Source organism: Caretta caretta, chromosome 1 (assembly GCF_965140235.1).
Source record: "Caretta caretta isolate rCarCar2 chromosome 1, rCarCar1.hap1, whole genome shotgun sequence".
Classification (NCBI taxonomy): domain Eukaryota; kingdom Metazoa; phylum Chordata; order Testudines; family Cheloniidae; genus Caretta; species Caretta caretta.
The window spans coordinates 188,626,557-188,650,811 of NC_134206.1; the positions used below are offsets into that span (position 1 = coordinate 188,626,557).

General features: G+C 38.4%; 1 protein-coding gene across 2 annotated transcripts in view; it reads right to left on the reverse strand.

Annotated features, from left to right (window-relative positions):
• CRYBG3 (crystallin beta-gamma domain containing 3) overlaps positions 1-24,255 on the reverse strand; it is a 128,988-nt gene that overhangs the window by 66,119 nt on the left and 38,614 nt on the right. For both annotated transcript variants that reach the window (XM_075118065.1, XM_075118066.1), the window contains exons 3-4: positions 15,104-15,540; positions 159-4,914 (exon numbers count right to left, since the gene is read on the reverse strand). In XM_075118065.1, the coding sequence (XP_074974166.1) occupies positions 159-4,914; positions 15,104-15,540 (5,193 nt within the window). The remainder of the gene's footprint in view (positions 1-158; positions 4,915-15,103; positions 15,541-24,255) is intronic.

The following is a 24,255-nucleotide window of genomic DNA, read 5'->3' on the forward strand; positions in this document are numbered from 1 at the left end:
TTCAATGAGAAAATGTAATTGTCTGCAATCGTAGGCTTACCTCGTACCCTACAATTGAATGAATTTAGATAAGACAGTTAAGATGTTTTTTAAAAGATGGTAATTGCAACTGGGTTCATCATCATTTTAGTTATTACTTATATAACATGACAACTTACCACTGGAAAAGCTCCTGATTCTGGCCAATTGTTGTCTTGAGGCTTATGATCCCTTGGCAATAATCCATCCTGAAGGACACTTCCAAGTCTGACTCCCTTCTCACATGAATAATTGCTGGCTGTCTGAAAATACTGGTAATACACACTCCTAGAGAGAGGTTTCGTGGCAGCATCAGCTTTCTGTTGAAACTGAGTAGAATGTGTCAGATTAGGAAAAAGACAAGTTTCTTCTGGAAATGGCTCTGATTGCTTTTTAGGGCTAAGCGGTTCTTTTGAATATATAAGTGACTGTTTGGAAAGTGGAGCCCTTTCTTGGTCATTTTCTAGAAGCACCATGTTTGAGCTGCCTGCCCACTGGCTGGTAATAGAGTCTTCTTTCTGAACATCCACCATGTTTTCTTCATAAGAGTCTTCCTCATCCTCCTCACTGAACTGGTTATTAAATTTCAAACGCTCAGAAACTGACTGGAGAAGTGACAAGACGGATGAGGAGTGGTTGGCATTGTCTTTGGATTTTCCAATAGAATGGCCTCCTGGAGAGACATCAGTAGACAGCTGGTCTTCTTGTGGGCTGTCATCTTCATATATAGGAGACAAAGCAAACGGGTAAATTTTAAACCGCTTAGCCTCCACTGTCATAAATGACTCTGAGCTGCAGTTATCTAATGTTTCATTTAATTTGTTGTCCTTTTCATAAGTACTGACAGGCTCATATTTGCTCTTTGCTGTTTCACACATCCAAAGATGTTCAATATTATCCAGAGACAGGTCAGGAGGAGAGACTGAGTGAGCTTGCTTTTGGTCAGTTGAAATGAACTGGTTCTCCTCTTGAGGAGAGCCTTCATACAATACAGTAAATAAAGAATTGCTTTCCCACTGTTCACCTTGTGGAGAAAAGGCTGAGAGATTTGTCAGTTCTTCTGTATCATTATTATTGTTCAGACTCTTTTTTCCAAGTGCATTATCTCTTTGTAAATCTTGATCCATCATCAGTGTTGATTTCAGTGTCTCATCTTTATTGGCAAAATCTGAGCCAAAACAAATTTTCCCTTCAATGTCCTTAACAGTTACAGAAGATTCAGACACAATGAACTGTGTGTTTAATCTGTTTTTATCCTGCGGTATCTCATTTGCTTCTGTTTTTCCACTGCCTTCTTCACTGTTGGCTTGTGAATCTTTCGGGTTTGCTTTTTCCTGTACAAACACAAAAACCTCCTCCTTGCCACAAAGTTCTGGCGGACATTTACCTGCACAACTTTTGTCTAAACCTGAAAGACTACTTTCATCTTTGGATTTGCTAGGTATGCAGGTATATTCGTCATGAAGGAAAGGTGATGAATTAAAAGTCAAGGCTGGCATTGATATATGTTCTGGCATATTTGTATTACTGCACAAATCTTTTAACTGTAATGGTGGCATCCTCTCTTCAATCATAACAGTATCTCTATTTAATACATGTAAAGTCTCCTCAGATTTATTGCTAGCTGTCCAAATGCTAGTTTTATCACTGATTTCTGTCATAACTGTACTATCATAGACAGTTTTAGAGCATTCACCTTTTGCCATTATTGCAAGGTCAGATTCCAGACTTGCTAAATCATCAGAATGTAGAAGTCCATGTCTTTGATGTGAAAGTCCATTACTGGGAACCGTTTCTCCCCCTATGGTCAGATCTGTGCTGCCTTCCACCCTAGTTAGAAGTAAAGGAACGGAACAGCCTGCTTTTTCACAGTCCCTAGCAACATTTTGGGTTAATTCCTTCCCTATTTGGTTTAAACCCAAGGGCTCTTTGACTATTTCTTGAGTTTTGGCAACTAATTGAACATCTGTGTTTAGAGTCTTTGAGAATCCAGTCTTATGTTTAAGCACAAAAGTTTCAGAAGGGCTCCTACTCTCGCTGTTTTCAAGCTGATTAAACATCAGTTTTTGTTTGGCTGAGTTAATAACTTCATTAATTATTTCTCTTGCTTTTAGTGCTATTGAACTATGTAGGTCAGTTTTATGAGTGATGTTAAATGGTATCTTTTCAGCCTGAGTATTTGTAGCAACTGTTTCCTTTTCTTTAACTTCAGAGGAGCTTCCTGCATAGCTCTCATTAAAATGTTTTACTTTTGCTTCCAACTGTATTTTTCTAGTTTTCTGTTCTTTTAGGATATCCAGCTTTATTAAACTGTCCTTGCTGCCACAAGGCTGATAGACACCAGCTGCTTGTTTTGATCTTATTTCTTCTATGGCCAAGCGTAAAACCGCATCAACGATTTCTTCGGCTTTTTTAAATAGAACAGTGTCTTGGGATTCAATGTGCACTTGCTTTCCTGTTTCCTTATCTTCCCATGTTTTCTGAGAACAGACGTTGCTTGATTTTGTAAATGAAGCAGTGTGATCATTCATTTTAGCTCGGTTTTTTGTCCTTGCAGGAATATGGTTGCAAGGGTTTACTTGCTCTGAAGGAGTTTTGTGCACATCCTTACTACAGTCTACACGAGAACTCACTTCCACAAGTTCCAAAGGACAGGTAGTTGATGTTATGGATTTGGTTAACCAGGCATCTTCAAGCTTTTGGGCAGGAGGTATATCTGGAGGTACATAATCAGTCTCATCACCAACTCTGAGTTTGGAGGAAATTTTGCCCTTTTTAACAACTTCATACTTAACAATCGGGAGATTAATACTGTCCAAGACATCTGCTGTTTCAAGGGCAGAAGGAAAAAGCTTGGAGATTTCTTTAGACCTCAGAGTAGGAGAAGCAAGCTTGGGAATGCAAACATCCTCTGAGTTAGGAGGAGGACAGTCACTTTCAGCTAAAATGACATCAGATTTTAGGGTGAAAGATGTACTCTTAGCATTGATGTCTTCAGAGCAAGGTGAAATCTGAGTTACACTGACATCTGCATTTTCAAACGCAGCAGAAATAACTGTAGGTGCACCGACATCTCCATTTTCCAAGAAAGAAGCCACTATCTTAGGTGTATCACCTTCAAGAAAAGCACATTTGGATTCACTGACCTTGTCAGATGTAACTGATAATTTGGCAATTCGGACATTGGCTACAAAGACTTCACCAGTTTTAAGGGAAGGAGCAGTAAGGCTGGGCACCCTGGAAGGAACTACATTGTTGGGGAGAGTCATCCCTTCAGATTTAAGAGGCTTGCTATTTTCATAGACATGGTCAGGGGGAGAAATGTTGGTTTTTTTAACATCTTGTAAGTTGGTTGCTTTTTTGGTCATGGTTTCATCTTCAGATCTGTGGATAGGAGGAGAAATATTATCCAAGCTACCATCTTCAGCTTCAAGGACTGGAGGAGAAATCTTGACGATACTGACAGGTGTTATAGCTTTGCTAAGGCAGGCATCTTCAGATTCTAAGATAGCAGGCGGCATGTGGGTCTTCACACTTCCACATTCAAGGGCTGATGGAGATGTGCCAGCAACATTTATTTCTGCAGACGCAGATGAAACCTTAGTGGTTTCAACATCCTCAGATTCAAGGGAAGGTATGGAAGTGTTCTCTGTGTTGATATCCTTAGATTCACCCTCAAGAGTTACTGAGGGATCATTTTGGATATGTGTTGGTTTCCCTGACTCATTGAACTCTTTAATACCTGGACTGTTTACTGTGTCCATGCCAGTATCTTGAACAGTTTTGGCAGATGGCACTGAAGTGGGTAGACTGTCTATTACCATCAACTTATTGACTCCACAAAATTGTATGTCCTTCACAGCCTCCGATAACTTTTCAGTAGATCTTTCTTGATTTAAAGGAAAATGAACACTAGCTAGAAAGGTTTGTGTTTCTTGCTCCCTTTCTTCAGCCGCCACATATTTTTGTGAATCATCCATCCTTGGGCCACTATCTTTATTTGCATTTTCTGTATGCTTATCTGCCTGATGTGGAAATGCACTGCTACTAGAGGGGGACATCTGGGCATCCAACTTTAGTTCCAACTGACCACCAATATGACTATTACAGGCATATTCACCCTCTATCAATGGTAGTTCTTTATCAACTGCTTCTCTCTTTGTTTTGGATGAATACTCACAATCATTTTGCGCTGTCTCCTTAGAGTCTTCATGAGATACTTGAACACAAGAATTTATTCCTTTATCAAAGCTAAAAGTGGCATTATTGTCTGATTGAAACTGAGCTTCTGTTTCTTCCAACGTTCTCGCCCCCTTTTCAGCCAATCTGTTATTTCCAGAATTTGTTTTAACAGAATCCATAAGCTGGTAATTGGAACTACTGTTGTCTCTGGCTGACAATACTGAGCCTAGAAAATGAGTTCTATTAACTTCTGGTGTATCAGAAACTGGTGCATGATTTAAGGAAACAAACAAATCTAGTTCTCCAATGTGATTGCTGTTGGAGTTTGTTTCAGTGGATGAGGCAGAGGTGTTTTCAATTGTTCCATGTTCACTGCTATCTAAGATATCCTTAGCATCATCAGTTTTTTTCAGTTCAGTTTTAACTGCAGAGAGGTTTGCTTTAACATTTTCCTTGCCATCTTTAGCATGATCCTTTTGATTCTCTTTTGACGGGGGTCCTGTAATTTCTACTCTTACATTAGATGGTGAGTTTGGAAGGACAGCAGTTTGGATTTCTCCATTTCCAGTCACAGTGAAAATATGTTTGCCTTCAGTATTTTTTTCTCTTCTTAGTGCCTCCTCTGCTTGTTTCTTTAGTAGCTGCTTAATCCGTACAGAACCCCGATAGGTTGCATAAGTAACTGCTGGTGCATCTGGCTTACATTCGCTGTGCCTGTAACAAAAAACATCATTTTAGTGCAGTAGAATATTGAAATAGTCTTCACTATCATTGATCTATAGTTAGCTTGCTGATTTGGAGAACAAATGATCCAATACTACTTTTTTTAAATTGCAGAATAAACCAACTTCTAATGCTGCTATAAATACACCAAGAGTTCGCTTTATACTAGGATAATAGAAATACTGTGTATGGGTACCCCTACAAACACAAAAGTTTTATTAGAAAGTAACACCATCAAACAGACCTATTAAGGGTACATCTTCAAATTAAGTCACACCCATCTGAAAATGTTTTACCCTACTAACGTTAACAGTAAAATCTAGGGTCACTAAAACTGAAAATGGCTAGAGAAATTTGTTTGCTTTTGAATTTGGACCTGGTAACTCATCCCTGAACAAGAGGGTACAAGACAGAACAACAGAACTGTAAGAGGCAAGAAATGTTTGTGGGGAAAATAAAGTAATTTGATGCTTTCCGGACCAAAGTTACAGGACAGGGAGGGAGTGGGAGTAGGGACCGAGGGAATGGCAATGAATGGAGAAAAACAACAATGAGGAAAGTCTGTTTGAGTGCTGGAGGAAATATCTAACTAATGGGCGCTGAAACTTGGGAAACATTTTTGGTGGATTCAGACACTAATTAGTCTTATATTTCACTTCAAAGAAAAAAATGTTACTTATCTTTTACTACTCTTTCATGATGTAATAGGGGTGACCTCAAAGCTTTCCCTTATCACTCAAACCTTCCAAACAATTCTATTTTTTACATAAGAAAATAATGAGAATTGCAAATCTTGACTTTCCTGTTTTTACTGGAAGACTCTGGAGAACTAGGATGGGTAAGTAAGATCACATACAGCTGAACCTGACCTGCAACTGTCCAGCCTTCAACTGAGGGGAGAGGGGATGTTGAGTCAGAGTGTTTAAAAAGCTCTTTTGTGTTAACTCTACCTAAACAAAAAACAAGCCTCCCCCCTAAAATTTTTAAAACAGTCTGACTTGGTGTCTTCCTTCTTCTTAGCTGAAGGCTCGGAAAGTTGCAGCTCACAGTTGCAAGTGAGTGTGATGTCCCTCTCCCGCTGTAGCTCTCCAGTGCACTGGAGAGCCCTCCAGCAAAAATAGGGAAGTGAAGATTTTGATTTCTAATGTAAGACTAATTAGTCTGTAAAAATACAGACAAAAAAACCCAGGCAGTCTTAGCATAGCATAGAGGTATGACTACACTGCAGCAAAAGCATACCTCACAGCTCTGGTAGACAGACATGTTAGCTCTGCTCAAGCTAATGCACTAAAGATAACAGTGTGGACATTGTGGCAGGTGGTGGCTCGTGTAGCCACCTGAGCTCAGACTCAGGAGGTTGGGTGGAATTGTAGTCAAGGCAGATAGCCTGTGCCAGGACATCCATGCTGCTATTTTTAGCATGTTAGCTCAAGCACAGCTAACATGTGTGTCTACCCAGGCTGGGAGGCATGCTCTTAGCTGTAGTATAGACATGCCCTTGGAGTTCACATTTAATCCACCCGCATTGGGAGGGTTTTACTATAGTTAAGGGATTTTTATGCAAATAATCCAAGTGAGAAGCAGGGTATTTTTGTTCATTCACTAATAAAATTGGGCAGAAAAATAAAGGATTTTATTTCTTTAAATGAGGATCAATGAGTGTACACAATCACTCTGAATACATCCCGAACAATACAATTAAAAAGGTACACATTTTTCATTTTAAAAATCAGAGTTCCATTCTGTGTGGACTTGAGCAGCATAAACTCTCATTTCCACATTGTTTATATGGTACCGAGTCCCCAGTTGTACAAACATTTAGGCACGTGAGCAGTCCCACTGAACTCAATAGGGCTACTCATCTGGGTAAAGTGACTCAGATGTATGTGTGTTCATACGGTATGGGCCAAAATATGCAGTGAATTCTTGAATTTTTATCTGTGCTATTATGTGATGAGCATTCTATATAATCATCAGCCTATAAAATGTGAGGTATTTCCAATAAAATCCAGGTTCGTTTTGCAACACACAAGTTGTGATGTAATACAAATTATCATCTTCCTATTTATTAACAATGGAATTGTTATCATGAATCCAGCTATGAAATATTAAATTCAAATACATTAAGGAAAAGCAATATATTCAATCCAAATGGGTATTAAGAAAAACTACAAACACCAACATCATCCAGTGTCAATGGGCAAACCAAATAACCAAGATGACAAAGTGTATTTTACCAACTCTTCAGACTTTCATAACTGAAACTATTAGTATTTTCAAAATGTATTTAATCTGCATGAAACTTTACCTTTCATCTAGTTAATGTATTTCAGCAATCCGTGTAATAAGGCTGCTCACTAAATCAAAAAATAAGTTGTGCAGTTTTGCAAGTACTATTGTTGAACATTTGATTATACACTACATCCACTTATTGTTACCGAACATTACAAAAACTTACTAGAAGCTAGGTGTAGGTCAAGCAGACAACAATAAACCTCTAGGTCATTAGTTCTATTCAAAAATAATATTGTTCAATCTAACTATATATATATATACACACACACACACACACACACACTTAATACCTAACAAATCAAAATGCATAACTCCTGAATGTGGAAAAATACTCTGCAAAACAACATCTTTCAGGAAAGGACAAAGACCAAATGAATGGTAGATTTTAGGAGTCTTACCTTCCGAAACACTACAGAGCACAATGATTACTATCAAGAGATGTGTTGAGAATTCAGCTGGGGTAGTAGGAACCACACCCAGGAGTGTTTTGAAAGATCAGGCCTTTAGGCTGAGTCTGCATTATAAATTTACATCAGTAGAACTATGTTGCTCAGAGGTGTGAAAAATCGACCCCCCCAAGTGATGCAGTTATAGCGACCTAACCCCTGGTGTAGACAATGCTGTATCACTGGGAGAAGCTTTCCCACCGACATAGCTGCCGCCTCGAGGAGGCAGATTAGCTACACCGATGAGGAAAGCTCTCCCCTCAGCACAGTAGCACCACCTTCTCTGAAGTACTACAGCAGTGCAGCTGCACTGTTGCAGCTCTGTAAGTGCAGACCGGCCTTAAGTGTGTGAAATTTAAGACTGAACCATAATGTGTCTGTAAAATGTCATATACATTGGAAAGTCAGTGAAATAATTCCATGTGATGGGAGACGAGGGTTTTATGCAGTAATACTGTATGTGTTTACTATTCGGGGCCCTATTTTATGAGTTTTCCCACCCCATTTCCTTTTAGAGTAACTTAGAAGACAAGATTTTGATAAGAACACACACAGAATAGAAGAAAAGCTACTTTTTCAGATTGTTTTGCTCCTATTCTGTTGATCCAGGAATACAGTAGGTTTGCAGGGTAACTGGCTTTTACCAGTTACCCTGGTAATTGAGGAGGAATGCAAAGGCAAAAAACAAACCTGAGTTTCTCACCTTTGTGTCAGTCCCAAACCAGTGGATATTATACCACATAAAACATCCATCTTTTTTATAATACAAGATTTTTGTTAAGCGTAGCAACCATTAATCTACTTTACACCTCTCCTTCTGCAGTTAAATGTAGTGTTATTAGCAGTAGTATTTTACCCATATCATAGAACCATAGAATACCAGGGTTGGAAGGGAACTCAGGAGGTCATCTAGTCCAACCCCCTGCTCAAAGCAGGACCAACCCCCAACTAAATCATCCCAGCCAGGGCTTTGTCAAGCCTGACCTTAAAAACTTCCTTAAAAACTTAAAATATCACTATCTTTTCCTCCCTCAACTCTGCATTTGACAGTGCAAAAAGTCTAGTCTGAAGATTGCTCTTAATTGCAATGAAATCATCAACAATTTCAAACACATGGAAAAATCAAATGGTACCTTAACTTGAGACTCTTACCAACTCACCATCTTCATTTACCCTCCATGCTGTAGCTCTTGTTTGATTTTCTCAACTATAAAACCTTGTTTTAATAGAAACTAATAACCTTGCTCCATATCATTATTTTTCCCTCTTGCCTTCCCCTTTCCCACTCACTTCTATCTGGACAAGAGGACCAAAACCCCTGTAGATATAATTGCCTCTGTGAATCAGCCAGCTGGGGTACTGGAAGAATAATGTGGCCTATGTCTGTTGTCCCTCACATATGCACTGACTAAGCTCATGAATTCTACTTTCTTTGGCTCAAGGCCTGGAAACTTGAGTCTTTTCCAAAACTGAAGCCTCCCACTGAGTGCAAAATCAACCTCAGACTATAGGACAATATGCTTTGATTTTCTAGTATTTTGCAAAACATCACTTCCAGAAAGTAGTGGTTAATAAAACAGGACCTTTAATACATGGGTAGACATACCAATGACCATTCTGGGGGGTATCTAGTTGTGAAAATAAAAACAGCAATAATACTGTTGAGGATTATGCACTCTAGTAATTCTCTTGCTACTGCTTATCATCATATCTTTCTATTTAATGATAGATAACCCAAAAATTAATCTTCAGCAGTAGATTAGAATTAATTGAAATTCATGCTGAGTGTTTCTCATGGGAAAGGAAGCTCAATAATGCATGGCTGGCAATCATTAAACTCTTGACTTGTTCTAAGATTTCTTTCATGTCTAGGTTGGAATTTAAATTAATATTATGAGTGGACCTACCTCAAATGCACTCAGACATCTATACTCTAGATCAGGAAAACCAAACAGGCATGTTCCCACCATCCCTTCCCCCAAGTCCCCCTGTTTTCCCAGTCACTTCTCTCTCTTCACTGTCCTTTTCCATTTGTCTTTTCCCCTTTAATGTCGTCTGTTTCTAGCTCCCAAGTGCCTTTTAATTACTCCACTCACTACACTCTACAAAACCATTTTGATAGAACACCTGTAATCAGGAGCACTTTTACAATCTAATGACATTTAGTGAGAGTCAGTTCCATTGGTCAATATTTAGGGAGGAAGCTAGTACTCAGGTGAGTGGGAGAAATTATTTTAAACTTGTATAATAAAGGAAGAGTACTACAATACAGGAGGAAGTAGTACAGCTACTTCCTGAGTAAGGCCTTGGCTACAAGAGAAAGTTGCATTACTTTAACTGCAATCTGTTTTTACAATGATTTAGTTAAATTAGTGCAAACCTCAGCGCCATAATTTATTTGGTTTAGCTTAAACTTACTGCCAATTAACAATCTAAAATGAAAAGTCTGGTTTAAACTGAAATATGAGAGAGTGTCCACACAGGGATTTGCATCACTTTAACTGATCTGATTTAAAAATCACATCTTTAGTTAAAACAGTGCAACTTTCAAACATAGACAATGTAAATCAAAACCAACATGGTGTGTAAGTCATACATCACACACCAGGCAGCAAACTAATTTTCAAAACATGATCTTTTAATAAGTAGAGAAAAAATGTATGCAAAACAGAATTGCACAGCAGTCCTCTGATGTCTTTACTGTACTCAACAATGTGGTGTGGGGAAGAGCAAAGGTACTGTATTTTAAAGAAGTAGGCTAAAAGTAAAATATAATCAGTGTTTTACTGTTTACCCAAATTTACCACAGCTAAACACAAAAATTAGTCTTCCATTCAAAGCAAAAATTAGTTTCCAGTAAAACCGCATATTATACAGAGATATATAGCTGCTGCCATCTCCAGAATCAAATAGATCATGCAAGAGATTCACAAAAAAACAAACAAAAAACACCCACACTTTCCTTGCTAACCTGGTCAAAGCCAAGTAAAACAAAATAAAAATCTATTCCGTTATCTAGAATGAAATACATTTGGACTTGGTTTAGTTATATAGCATTTCAGGAGAAGGTTATATAGTAAGATTGACCTTAATACTCCCTGCAAGTTTGATTTCACCATCACCAACTGGGCTTAAGAACCTACTCAACTATAGGGAGTAGGAAGCTTTCATGAGTAAGTGCCATCAATTTCTGCAGTAGGTAAGCTTCCATTAAAAGCCCTCATTAGTTGTGAAAAAAATATGAATGAAAATATGAACCTCCAAATATGAATGAAGCATACGTCCACACTAGCGCTAGAACACTAAAAATGGAAGTGAAGCATGAGCAGTGCGGGGAGGGACCAGCTGCCCCGAGTAAGGTCCTGTAAGAGACCACAGGTACACATTCAGGGCATGCAGCCTGCGCCACTGTAGCTACATTTCTGTTTTTAGCATGCTATCTCAGAGCTAGCATGGGTATGTCTTCTCGAGCTGGAATTTTCAGCTTCCAGCTTTAGTCTGCAGACAGATTGCTCCAGCATCTCAGCTACCAGTGCTCAGAGTTTGCACAAACTGCTGCAGTGTCAGAAGTAACCTGTTTTTTCAGTTTTCACCTTTGCTTTTTAAAATCCTGTGGGCATCAGGCAAACAGACAAACATCAAGTAAAATTCACTCTGCTTCTTGGAAAGATTAGGGATGACACCGGTGCAGGAAGACCTACAAAATCAGAAGCTAAACCTACCAAAGACACTCGCCTTGCAGTATCCAGAAAGCTGGAGGTGGGGTAGAAGAGTGGATATATATCATGTCACCGCAGCACTCAGGACGCTGGGGGATAGGGAAGGTAGCAGAGAGAAAAAAGAAAGGATGGCTTCTCATATGCTGTTCCTGGACAAGGGCCTCCTTCCCACTATCCTGTTTTTGGTATTGTCTGTGGCCTGTATCTTTATTCCACTGGATATTAGATGTCTGGTTACATTTCCAAGATTCACATGTGAGAGGGAGGGGTGAGTGGGCAGGAGAGATTGAGAGGTAAATTAGAAAAGAGAAGTAGAGGAGAATATGCATAGAGATTTTTGGAGGAAAAAATGGGGATGGTAGGGACAAGGGAGGAGGCAAAGAACACATTGCTGGGAAAGTGAAAGAGGTAATGGCAGGGTGAGGAATGCGGGAGGAATAGAAGGAAAAATAGGAACCACTGAAGAAAATGCAGGAAAAGATACACACAATCTATTATAGAAGAGAAAAAGTGGAATGGAGCCAGGAAGGGAGTAAACCTGTTATTCCCATTATCTTTTTAGACGAGGTCTTTGGGGCAGAGATTGGAATCCATTATATTTGTACAGCACCTGGCACAATGGGGCCCAACCTGCTTGCGCCCTTAAGGGGCCACCACAATACAAGTGGTAAAATAATTTAAAAATAAAGAATAGCAGCTGCAGCAAAAGTGTGGTGTAGTAAGTAGGCCTGTTAAACAGTATTTGGGGAATATTCAATATTTGATACCTTTGTTTGAGGGCTGGTCATATACTAGGAGGTGCATATATTATTAAGCAAATAATATATTCAGCAGATACGCTTTGAGGGCTCACGGAATAGCAGGGAAAGCAAGTTAAATTCTAAAAAAGTTAAAAGGTGTAAAGTTCATTAAATAGATTGTACGCTTTTCAAGGCATGGACTGCATCTTCTGTCTTGAAAGAGCCTTGCATTTTTTGTGCTCTACCACAATAATCCATCTGTGTAAAAGTTGGTTGATTGTGTTACAATTAAATACAGCTCAGGCTAAAGAGTATACAACTGTTTGTTTAAATTGCAGAGGGTGAAGCCTTGTGGGGGTGGCAATACAAGGTCCAGACTGGCAGTTGCCTCAGCCTCTCTCTAGGTTTCAAGACTTTTTTTTTTGAGCCCTGATTACCACAATCTCAGTCTCTACAGCATAAGGACATTTGCACAGATGCCACATCCTCAGCATTTGCAGTTAGAAGACTGCCTGTCAAAGCTACAGACAAATGACAACAGTAATATCCCAGAAGTGATTCAATATGGAAGCAATTCTTTTAAGCAGGTATCAAAATGTTATTAAGAAAGATACCAATTTCCCAAATGGAATTGAAACATTACACACTAGGTGAATATACCTAATGCAAGAGTCAAAAAAAAAAAGTATGTTAAGTACCCCTTTCATCCTTAAATCCTAGGTGTTATTTCCCCTTCACTTTGCCAATAAAAATAAAGTTGCAAGAGAACTGATACAGATACCTCAATCAGCATATCCTAGCCAAAATTTCAGATAAATGTGCAGAGGGCTACAAGAAAGATGTTTGAAATCCTAGGGTTAAGATAAAAAACAGGGTCCTTGTCTATGGGTATTTTCACACCTAAATACTAACCAGAAGCTAGTTATTTAAAAGGATACATTGCATTTGTTTCACACTTATACACCTCCCCCCATATATTGCAATGCACGCGCACACACGCGGGCACACCCAGCAGTCAATAACAGATGTTACCCGGATAGTACAATCTGTCCCATTACAAGGGACATAATACGGATTTTGTAATACAGAATGGAGACAATAGAACCTCAAAGTTATGAATACCTCAGGAATGGAGGTTGTTCATAACTCTGAACAAAATGTTATGGTTGTTCTTTCAAAAGTTTACAACTGAACATTGACTTAATACAGCTTTCAAACTTTACTACGCTGAAGAAAAATGCTGCTTTCCCTTTGTTTTGTAGTAGTTTACGTTTAACACAGTACTGTACTGTATTTGCTTTTTTGGGGCGGGGAGGGCGGTCCTCTGGTACTGCCTGTTTGTGTACTTCCGGTTCCAAACGAAGTATGCGGTTGACTGGTCAGTTTGCAATTCTGGTGTTTGTAACTCTGACGTTCTACTTTAGTTTATTTTCTAGCTGCTAAATGCAAAGTGGAAACATATTGCACTTAATGTACCGTTGGAAATGTAACAGGATTGTCAAGGATGTACCAAATTTAGGCTAAATACCTATTTTTATATATTTTTGTAACCTGTGAGGTTACAAAACAATTCTCAAGAATAAAGAGAAACAAAAAGTACAGAAGTTATTATAGGACATAACCAAGGATTTTAAAATCTAGGATCCTTATTTGCAAAAAAAGAAAGAACATATCTACAGGAAAAATATTAAAATTAATATGTTACATAAAAAGGCCACACAAAATCCTGATAGTTATTCCCTAAATAAGGCTATGGAAGGAAATAAATTCATTCCTCCCTTCTTCTAAACCCATGAAATACTGAATGTGCTTCAGGATTATCTGATCCCTCCAGCCCTTACCCTACTATTCTAATACTTGAGGAAAATGTCCCCTCCCATGTTGGTGGCACATGTTCGAACCCATTGATTAGGCAGAACTGGTTAAACAGGGCTGCCTTAAGCAAAGGAATGTGAATTTACCCAAATGTACATATAAGTTTTAAACAGGGTCCTCAGACAGTGAGGGGGAAGAAGATAGGAGGCAAGGAAAATCTGCATTTCAGCAAACAGAGGTGAGAAGAAACAGCGTGCAGCCTGTTTCTCAACCAGACTCCTTGTCTCTGTCCTCATAGCAGGAATGAACTTTATCTAAGGGGTAACTCTCAGGAAAATACATTTCAAAGGGTGACTGAACTATAAAAGCGAGGGACAAAAACATCCCAAGTTATCTCTCCCTATCCATTGCTCTCTCTCTTTTTTCACCTAAGAAAACAAAACAAACTTTAGACTTTGGGAGCAGATCCTGACCTGAGAATTTGGTCAGCAATGTTACTGTGAACCTGTGGTAAGAACTTCACCTTGATCAAGTCTAGTTTGTTAAGTTTAGAAAGTGTTTTATCTTTATGTCTCTTGTAACTATTTGACTTTAATGACTTATACTTGTACACACTTAAAATCTCTCTCTCTTTGTAGTTACATAAACTTGTTTTATTCTTTAATTACAACTAATCCAGTGTTGTGAAATGTTTGGGTAATTCCATTTAAGGTAGCAGACTTGTATTTTGATCCCTTTAGAGGAGCATCTTTCCGAATATATCTGGACTATCCAGGAGAGGGCTAGACAGTGCAGAACGCACGTTTTTATGGGAAAATCCGGGACTGGGAGTGTGTTGGGGTCACCCGGCAAGTAGTAACCAAGGCTGCTGGAAGCCAGAGTGTGACTGATGTGTGGCTGGCAGGCTGCAGCTATTCAGACACTCAGGGTGTGACCTGAATGCTGTTTGTGAGCGGCCCAGGTGGGAGCTACAGCAGGAAAGCATTGTGAGGCACCCAAGGTTGCATGGCAGGTGGTGACACAGCCCCTCACTGAGCTGGATTGCACCCCGGACTGTCATAGGTCTGCAGATATGGGGCATCTACCAAACATATGGCAGAGCTAGTCACAGCAGCCATTAGACATTTTTAATATTAAAATTAAGTATTAAAATTTTAGAACTTACATTAGTGCATCAGCAGCTTGTTCCTGTCCCCTCTGTAAATCCTGAGAACCAACCTCCCTGATATTAACCAAGGCAGGCTCTTCTTTAGGCACTGCTACCTCTTCTGTTCCAGCAGTAGAAATGACAAATATTTCAGTTTTCCGATGCTTTGTGATCCCATCTTCCTGAAGGGCAGTTTGGGTCTGCAAATCCTTTCCAGGTCTCTTGTGTCCATCTTGGAGGGTAGACTGTTTAGATTCTCCCAAAGATGATTTTGATCCAATATTAAATAAGCTTCCAAGGAACTGGAAAAAGCCTTCTTTGGGTTGTCTGTCACGATCTGCTGTTTTGTGGCCAGGAGCCAAACTGGGAAGGCTATTAGCCTTTTTTAATTCCTCTGTGATAACAGAGTTGCTTAGATCTTCCATGGAGTGGTTCTTCTCTGCATTTTGAGAAATCTTTAAAAAAAAACCATGAATAATAATGTTGAAACAGAACCAATACATCAATTTTCAGACTCTACTTCAAAAAGCCTTAAACTGCCTCTAGGCAGTGCATTACTTCTGGTTGCTCTGCTATTTACGAGACCATTCTTAAGAGCTTTGTCCAATCTCCTTTACTCTGTTCTGCTACTTAAGATACCTCTACTTCTTTCTGTTGCAGAAATTGGCCCCATTATTGAGGACTTACAATTTAAAAAAGTACTTTTGATTTTAACAGATGTCTTGAAAGGCTACTTTTATGAAAAACAGGCTTGGGCTTTGAGGCTCACAGGACAATGGTTGTGAAGGTAAAGCACTGTATGATGGAAACAGAACAAAAATAATTTGAGCTGGCAAAAATAGGAGATGAAGCATGGAGCAGTTTTTCATAGAAGGGTATTGCAAGCCAGTAGAAAAGACTTATTAGTTAAGCCTGTGAAGTGGTTTGGGACACAGGACCCAGTTCTTTCATCCTTACTGTATGTGAGTAGACTTCACTCATGTGCAAGTAGTCCCAGTGCAGTCAGTGTGACTAGTCACATGAGGGAGGGTTGCAGGATCATGCCTTAAAGATGGACTTTATTAAAAAACAATGAATTACTTATGTAACAAAGATTACATAAGGGAAACATGCATATTTGCCTTTTAAATGGGCAAATCGATTCACATCCTTTATCTGAGGTTACCAATTCTTCCTATTAATCAATTTTTTCTAGAATTAGCTATCACTCATTTCTGTAAAGCAGGATCTCTGACCACTGGTTTGGGCAAGGAGAGGGGATTCCCCAAACAGAGAGATTGAATTAGGCTCTTGTCCTTCATCAGCTCAAAAAGACAGAGGACTATTTCTGCAAAAAAACATACAGTCTCAGAGACCAAGAGTCCACACCTGCTTGCAAGTGAAATACCTTTTTGCGTTTCCTTCTATGGGGAGGTCCTTGTAGGCTCTGTCTCTCTCAAACTAACATGTTAAGGTATGAAAACGCCCACCCCCTCCTTAGCTGTAATTCGTAAGAACTTATTCTGATCAACAGGACAGGGAAGGAAGAATCTGAATAAATATAAATCTGTGTAGGATCTTTATATCAGCAATACGTTTGGATAAGAACAAGCAACTCTACTGTGTAACAGCTAACACTCACTTATCCTACCCATGCAGTAGGTCAGTATTTTCATTAACTCCCTTGTGCTGTTTCTATTTGAGGACATATCCCTTTTAGATAATTGAGATGGGCATACTGAGTGCTATGCTAGTTATTTTAAGTAGACAGAATAAGAGTTTTGTAGAAGGACTACCCAATGACTGACAAGCCTGGGTGATGAAAAGCAGTATTTTAATGAAGTGCCTCCTTTTAGACATGGAGACCAGTGATAATTTTGATGAGAGGCAGGCAACTTGTTACTTAAGAGTTTTTCCTTACCGTTAAATACATTGATCTTTGACCTCCAGCCAAATATTTTACTACTTTTTTCCTTCAAAGAGTGGAGTATGTTTACTCTGCTATTTCATAAGCTCAGTTATTAACATGTTTAGTTTTGTGGTATGATTCCCCTTCTTCAGGCTATGGTATTGAAAAAAGCAGAACACTGCAAATGAACATAAAAGTAGAACCTTCCTAATTTACACTTCAGTAATCTCCATACCATGTATACAAAAAAGGCCTTTTCTCCTTACTCTTCAGCAAAGATTAATGACAGTCAGTGCTAAAGGAAGGTATTTTGTTTTTACAAAATGTTTTCTCAAACATTTACCAGTGTGCCAGGTACCAGCATCTTAATTAAAATTACACGTAATTATTTAAACTTTTTTAGTGTACCAAACCACTGATCTAGGCACATGCAGAACAACAATTCTAAATCATGTAAAATGAAACTATATTCCTTGCTCAGTTAACCAACAAGGACAATCTGTAAGCAAGATTTTCTATTGTATTCAGGTTTTTATGCCACACTCATCCCCATGGGCTCATCAGTTACCCATCCATCCACAAATCAATCCCCCCCACCTCCAATATTCATTGGTCACCCCTCTAGGCCTACATACACCCTTTCAAAATCACTAAGATCAACCCTTTCACAAAAGCCTGGTAAAAGAAAGGCCTTGCAATGTGCTCTTACACAGCTCTGCCTCTCTCAGATCAAGAAGGGGGAAATACAAGCAGCACAGCTGAAGGCCCCTTCCTGAATCCCAGGTGCTTCCCAGACCTTTTTCTGATCAACTGCTGAAGCATCACAAGGGGATGTGCTGGTGTCTATTTTAGCCAGCATGCCATTTGTTGCTGTACAGGTCAACTCCATCCACTAGAAGTGTTTCTGGAAGTGAATTAGAAAGCAGGGTAGCTCTCTGAATGCAGCAGTGAAGTTATCTCTGCACGTGGCACTTCCAAGCAAGCAGGCTGCCATATTCTGCACTAGTCGAAGTTTACAAGTAGCATGGAGATGAAGCCCAAAGGAGAGCACATTACTAAATTCCCATCTAGCAGGAACTAAGTACTTTAGGTAAGAATTTTTTTGCTTCGTTTACTTACTAATTGACAACATTTATTAATTCACAACAGATTTCCTCTACTTTCAATTTTTGTAAAAACATTTATTTTAAAGAGGAAGATATGTTTTCAGGAGCCAGACAACACAGTGGGTTAGTTAGTGAATTAACCTTGCACTTCTGGGGACCAGGAGTCCAGTCCTGTATACTCTCCACACACAAAGCTCCTACTGTGGCAGCTCTGTGCACAGAAAGCCTGTAAGATTGTGCCCCTTAGTTTTAATCGTGATTCATGGCCCAGTGAAAAGCTGTTTGGTAGTCCCTGCTTGCACAAACACTGAATCACTTACACAATTCAGGGTAACTGGGGGGTTCCATATGAAAGTAGGCTTCTAAGTCTTTAACAATAAGGAGTGTTGCAGACAGGCATGCCTATGCTGATACAGCAAAACTCCTGAGAAACATTTAAATTGCAGCAAGTCAACGCGTATTATTTTAATGCACATATTAAGTCTGGTAACAGAAGCTATGCAAAGCTATCATTTCCCAACACACGAATGTATCAATCCTCTCCTTCATATATTCTCCCCCTTGCCTCACATTTGTTTGTGCTCTAAGAAGATATTTTTGTTAATTATTTTCTTTAACTTTTGCAATACGGTAGCTCCTAGAGCTTCCAATCTAGATCACGATCCCACTGTGCTAGGCATTGTACAAGCAACACTGCTCCTGTTCTGTCTTTTAAATTTATATATTGTGGCACTAGGATATCCAAATTAATGAGGCGAGACTCCACTGTCTTTACATCCAATAAGCCTTTGTTGTTGCTGGAACCCTCACGCACAACTGCCCATCTCTTTGAGAGCACAATACAGGAAGCACTGCCCCCAAAAGACTTTCTTCACTTTCCATTCCCCCTGCCTCTCATCTCATTTCATTTGCAACCCAGCTAGTGGGGAAGGGTAATCCAATAATATAATTTAAGACAAATAACTTGACTCAAACCAAGATTAAGAACATATCATTAATGGCTAAGGGGCTGATCCAACACACACAATTGGACACAGTGTTCACTGCTACCATAAATAGTCCCATTGGTGTGCTGGATCAAGTCCCAAGGATACAGTAGTCCCTAAAGACAGTCAGTTTGGCCACAGGGTTTACTTATTAAATATAAAGAGCAGCTATTTGTGACCATTGATTGCTGATTTCTCTCAGTAACTGAGTGAGCAGCAGTTCAAGTTGCCAGAGGCGCTAATTTAGCAGGGTATGTGTCAATCTGCCAAGAGTACAATCTCTTCTATTATCCCAACAAGTGAATGAAATTAAAATATTAAAAACATTAAAACACAGATTTCCATGAACAAAAGACATAGCTTCCAGCCATAACAGTGAGATACTTCAGACTAGACTAACTCCCTCCCTAAATGAACACCGATTATGAAGCATAAATTCTAGACAGCACCATGACAATCCATTGTTAACTATTTGTTTTATTACACAGGACTTTGTGGCGGGAGCACACCTTGCAAGGATATTCATACATTTTAATTTTATTACCATTATGCCTCAGCAAATTATCACTTAAAATTAGGGCTGACAAGCTATTAAAACATTTAATCGCATTGTTAAACAATAATAGAATACCATTTATTTAAATAGTTTTGGATGTTTTCTACATTTTCAAATATATTGATTTCAATTACAACATAGAATACGAAGTGCACAGTGCTCACTTTATTTTTATTACAAATATGTGCACTGTAAAAAACAATACAATACAAGTACTGTAGTGCAATCTCTTTATCATGAAAGTTGAACTTACAAATGTAGAATTATGTTCAAAAAATAACTGCATTCAAAAATAAAACAATGTAAAACTTTAGAGTCTACAAGCCTACTCAGTCCTACTTTTTGTTCAGCCAATCGCTCAGCCAAACAAGTTTGTTTACGTTTGCGGGAGATAATGCTGCCCACTTCTTGTTTACAATATCACCTGAAAGCGAGAACAGGCGTTTGCATGGCACTGTTTTAGCCGGCATCGCAAGATATTTACGTGCCAGATGCACTAAAGATTCATATGGCCCTTCATGCTTCAACCACCATTCCAGGGGACATTCGTCCATGCTGATAACGGTTCTGCTCAATAAACCATCCAAAGCAGTGCGGACCGACGCATGTTCATTTTCATCATCTGAGTCGGAGGCCACCAGCAGAAGGTTGATTTTCTTTTTTGGAGGTTTGGGTTCTGTAGTTTCTGCATTGGAGTGTTGCTCTTTTAAGACTTCTGAAAGCTCTACACCTCATCCCTCTCAGATTTTGGAAGGCATGTCAGATTCTTAAACCTTGGGTCGAGTGCTGTAGCTATCTTTAGAAATCTCAAACTGGTATCATCTTTGCCGTTTGTCAAATGTAATGTGAAAGTGTTCTTAAAATGAACAAAATGTGCTGGGTCATCATCCAAGACTGCTATAACATGAAATATATGGCAGAATGTGGGTAAAACACAGTAGGAGACATACAATTCTCCTCCAAGGAGATCAGCCACATATTTAATTAATGCGTTATTTTTTTAATAAGCATCATCAGCATGGAAGCATGTCCTCTGGAATGGTGGGCAAAGCATGAAAGGACATACGAATGTTTAGCATATCTGGTATGTAAATATCTTGCAATGCTGGCTACACCAGTGCCATGTGAATGCCTGTTCTCACTTTCAGGTGATATTATAAACAAGAAGCGTGCTGCATTATCTCCCATAAAGGTAAACAAACTTGTTTGTCTTCGCAATTGGCTGAAAAAGAAGTAGGACTGAGTGGACTTGTAGGCTCTAGAGTTTTACTTTTTTTTTTTTGTTTTGAGTGCAGTAATGTAACAAACAATTTACATTTGTAAGTTGCACTTTCACCATAAAGAAATTTCACTGCAGTACTTGTATGAGGTGAATTGAAAAATACTATTTATTTTGTTTGCCATTTTTACAGTGCAAATATTTGTAATAAAAACAACATGATAAAGTGAGCCCTTTCTACTTTGTATACTGTATTATAATTGAAATTAATATATTTGAAAATGTAAAAAAAATCCTAAAATATTTAATAAATTTCAATTGGTATTCTATTGTTTAACAGTGCAATTAAAACTCCAATTAATCGAGATTAATTTTTTTAATTGCGATTAATTTTTTTGAGTTAATCGCATAAATTAACTGTGATTAATTGACAACCCTGCTTAAAATGTATCATTTTGTGGTTGAGATACAGTCTGATCTAATGGTAAAAGGAGAGGACTGGGAATCAAGACTTCACCAACTCATCTCATGACCTTGGACAAGTCACTTAACCTAGCAGTGTCTCAGTTTACCTATGTGAAATGCACAGCATTCTTACCTACCTCACAGCATTGCTCTACAACTTTATTCATGAGTGTAAGTAAAATGTTTTGAGATCCTTGTATGAAAGGCACCACAAATCTACAAAGTAGCATGATTACAGACTATTGCCTCAACCTGTGTGACCTTGTGAGAAGCCATGCCAAGAGAGAAAGATCAGGGTTAAGGCTTTAACAAATTTCACTTTTTTACAAGTTTTTCATGAGTATCCAATTTTAGCTTAATTTTATGTGCTGCAGTTGTTCAAACACTGTACATTAAACAAAATTCACCAAGAAATAGTTGGAATAGTTGGCAGACCTATATATTCCCACAGAGAATAGCTATGGGAAAGCTACCGTCAGCATATTTTCTCTCATCAGAGAAGAAAAAGAGTCTTGCCCCTTTTGATACTGTCTTCCATTTGCTTGCACTGTGTGGGCTACACTGCAACACATGGATCTCACATATGAAGCAGACTTCTGTTTTCCATACAGTGTGAAAGAAAAAAGTTCGGTATTCTTGAGAGACTGATGTAATTAACTACTGTGTCTCTATATTTCCAGGACAAACCAGGAGGAGGTGGAATTATGAGACGAGGAAAGGCATAAGATTAGAAATATTTTTGGGGGTATTCTGTTTTAATTTTTCCCAACAATAAAGGCAATTAGACAATAAATAAGTACAGTATTAACTAAGGAAGTGCTGCACTTCACTAATTATATTCAAGACAAAGATGGATTTAGCATTTAGGAGTAGTTTTTTGGTGATGGGGGTTAAACAGAGGCTAGAGGAGATAATAAAACAAGAAGTCTCTACCAGCCCTAAAACCTATTATTCTGTAATTACTTTAAAATAATTCGCAAAAAGAAAAGGAGTACTTGTGGCACCTTAGAGACTAACAAATTTATTTGAGCATAACCTTTCGTGAACTACAGCTCACTATTAAAAACACAAGATAATCAAAACACACCACAGAAAAAAAAATGCATTAAAAGCTAACCAAAGAATGAGAATCCAGTATCTTAAGAGTGAAATTAATCTTGTAAAGATATTTTGTGAAAGAAAATAACTGGCTCATGCACCTTTTAGGTCTTTTTATTCTGCATAAAGAAGACTTAATAAGGCTTGATGTTTAAAAATAGCCAAAAAAACAAAAACTTTTTTCTGCTTTTTATTATATTAACAATTCTCGCCTTATTTGCCCAGGAAGACTCTGATGACTGATTAGAAAACTAATGAAATGATGACATTGCTTTAGTTAAAATGAAAGTTCAGCAATAGGAAGGGATTTTTAATCAGTTTAATTTTTCCATTTGCTTTTAACAAGTACTTAATTTTAAGGCCAGTCAACATTCTGGACACAAGATGGTCTGTAATAAAGTTTCACCCCCCCTTGCTCTTTCAATTAGGGTGCCACAAGTTCACAATAAGAAGTTGCTAACACATTCAGAAGATATCCTATCAAAATTGAGGAAGACCAGACAATGTTATTGAGGTCAGAAAACAAGCAGGGAAAAATGTTTTTTTTTTGTTTTCTTAAATAAAAAGACAGCAAAAAAGGCCTCATATAAAACACAACATTCTTTATAAATCACCTTTAAGGGAAAACCTGAAAGCAATAACAGCTTCTAGAAAGACAAACTGAAGTTTTAAAATAAAATTCCATTGATATTTGGATGGTTATTTCAAGTTTCTTGTTCCTGATTTTTGCCTGGCGCTACAGTAAATCTCTCTGATTGAAGATCTAAAGTTAGTACTCATTTCTCTTCTTTAGAGATAGATCTACCGTAGTAACTAGAAAGACATGAATTAACTGCCTCGCTTATTCTCTTTCATCTATAAATCCTGTCAATATAACTGTTCTGTTTCTTTTTTCAATGAATGTGTTTTGAGGTGCATTTTTTGGTAGCCCATTACCATATAACTGATGCTTCTTTTGACTTTTTAAAAATAATTATTCAGTAAGTGTGAAATTCATCTTTTCCTTGCACAAAGACTGAGCAATCAGGCTGCATATAATAAGTGGGGTGGGAAGGTATGATGTTCACCCACACACAAATCCTACCAGCAGACTATATAAAGTGCAGATATTGTGTCTTCTGGTACCAACTTGTTCAAAGTTCTGCCCAATGTCCCTCATGCCACCTCTGGTGAGGGAGCTTGGGCCCAAGCTTCTTCTTTCTGAAGGGCCTCATCAGACACGCTCTCTGAATCTGGGTGAATGTCACCATTACAGAATTAAGAGATTTTAGGAAGAATCCTCCTGCATAGCCTATCCTATCCTCCTGAATAGCTGCAATGTTGCCACCTCTCATGATTTTACTGCAAATCTCATAATTTGACATTTATTTTAAAATCCTAGCTTCTGGAATCATGTGATAATGTGAGAATCTCAGCTTAAAAAAAAAAAAATGTTTCTAGACCTTATGGCTGAAGAGAAAAGATTGAAAATGTGAACCCTAAAAGCTCAAAGCCAGAAGGCAAATAAAAGTCTGCCACATATTTTTTAAAAATCTCACGATTTTTAAGGCAGCTTCATGATATTTGAATATTCACATTTGGCAGTACTGCTCCAGCCCCCTGTTCTCTCAAAAGTAAAGTAGTTCATCTCTCCAACTTCACTAATTAAGTCCCATAAACAGGTATCCAGCAAGAGTCCACACTCCAGGTGAGAAATGTTTGAATGTGTTAACACATTCAAAGCCAACATAAATTAGAACTTTACTTTAAAAAAGCATTTAGTAAACTTGTGAAGATATTGGTCCAAATCTTGATGTGACACATTTTACAGGGGTGGAATTTACACAGGTGAAAATGAGATGAGATTCAGGCC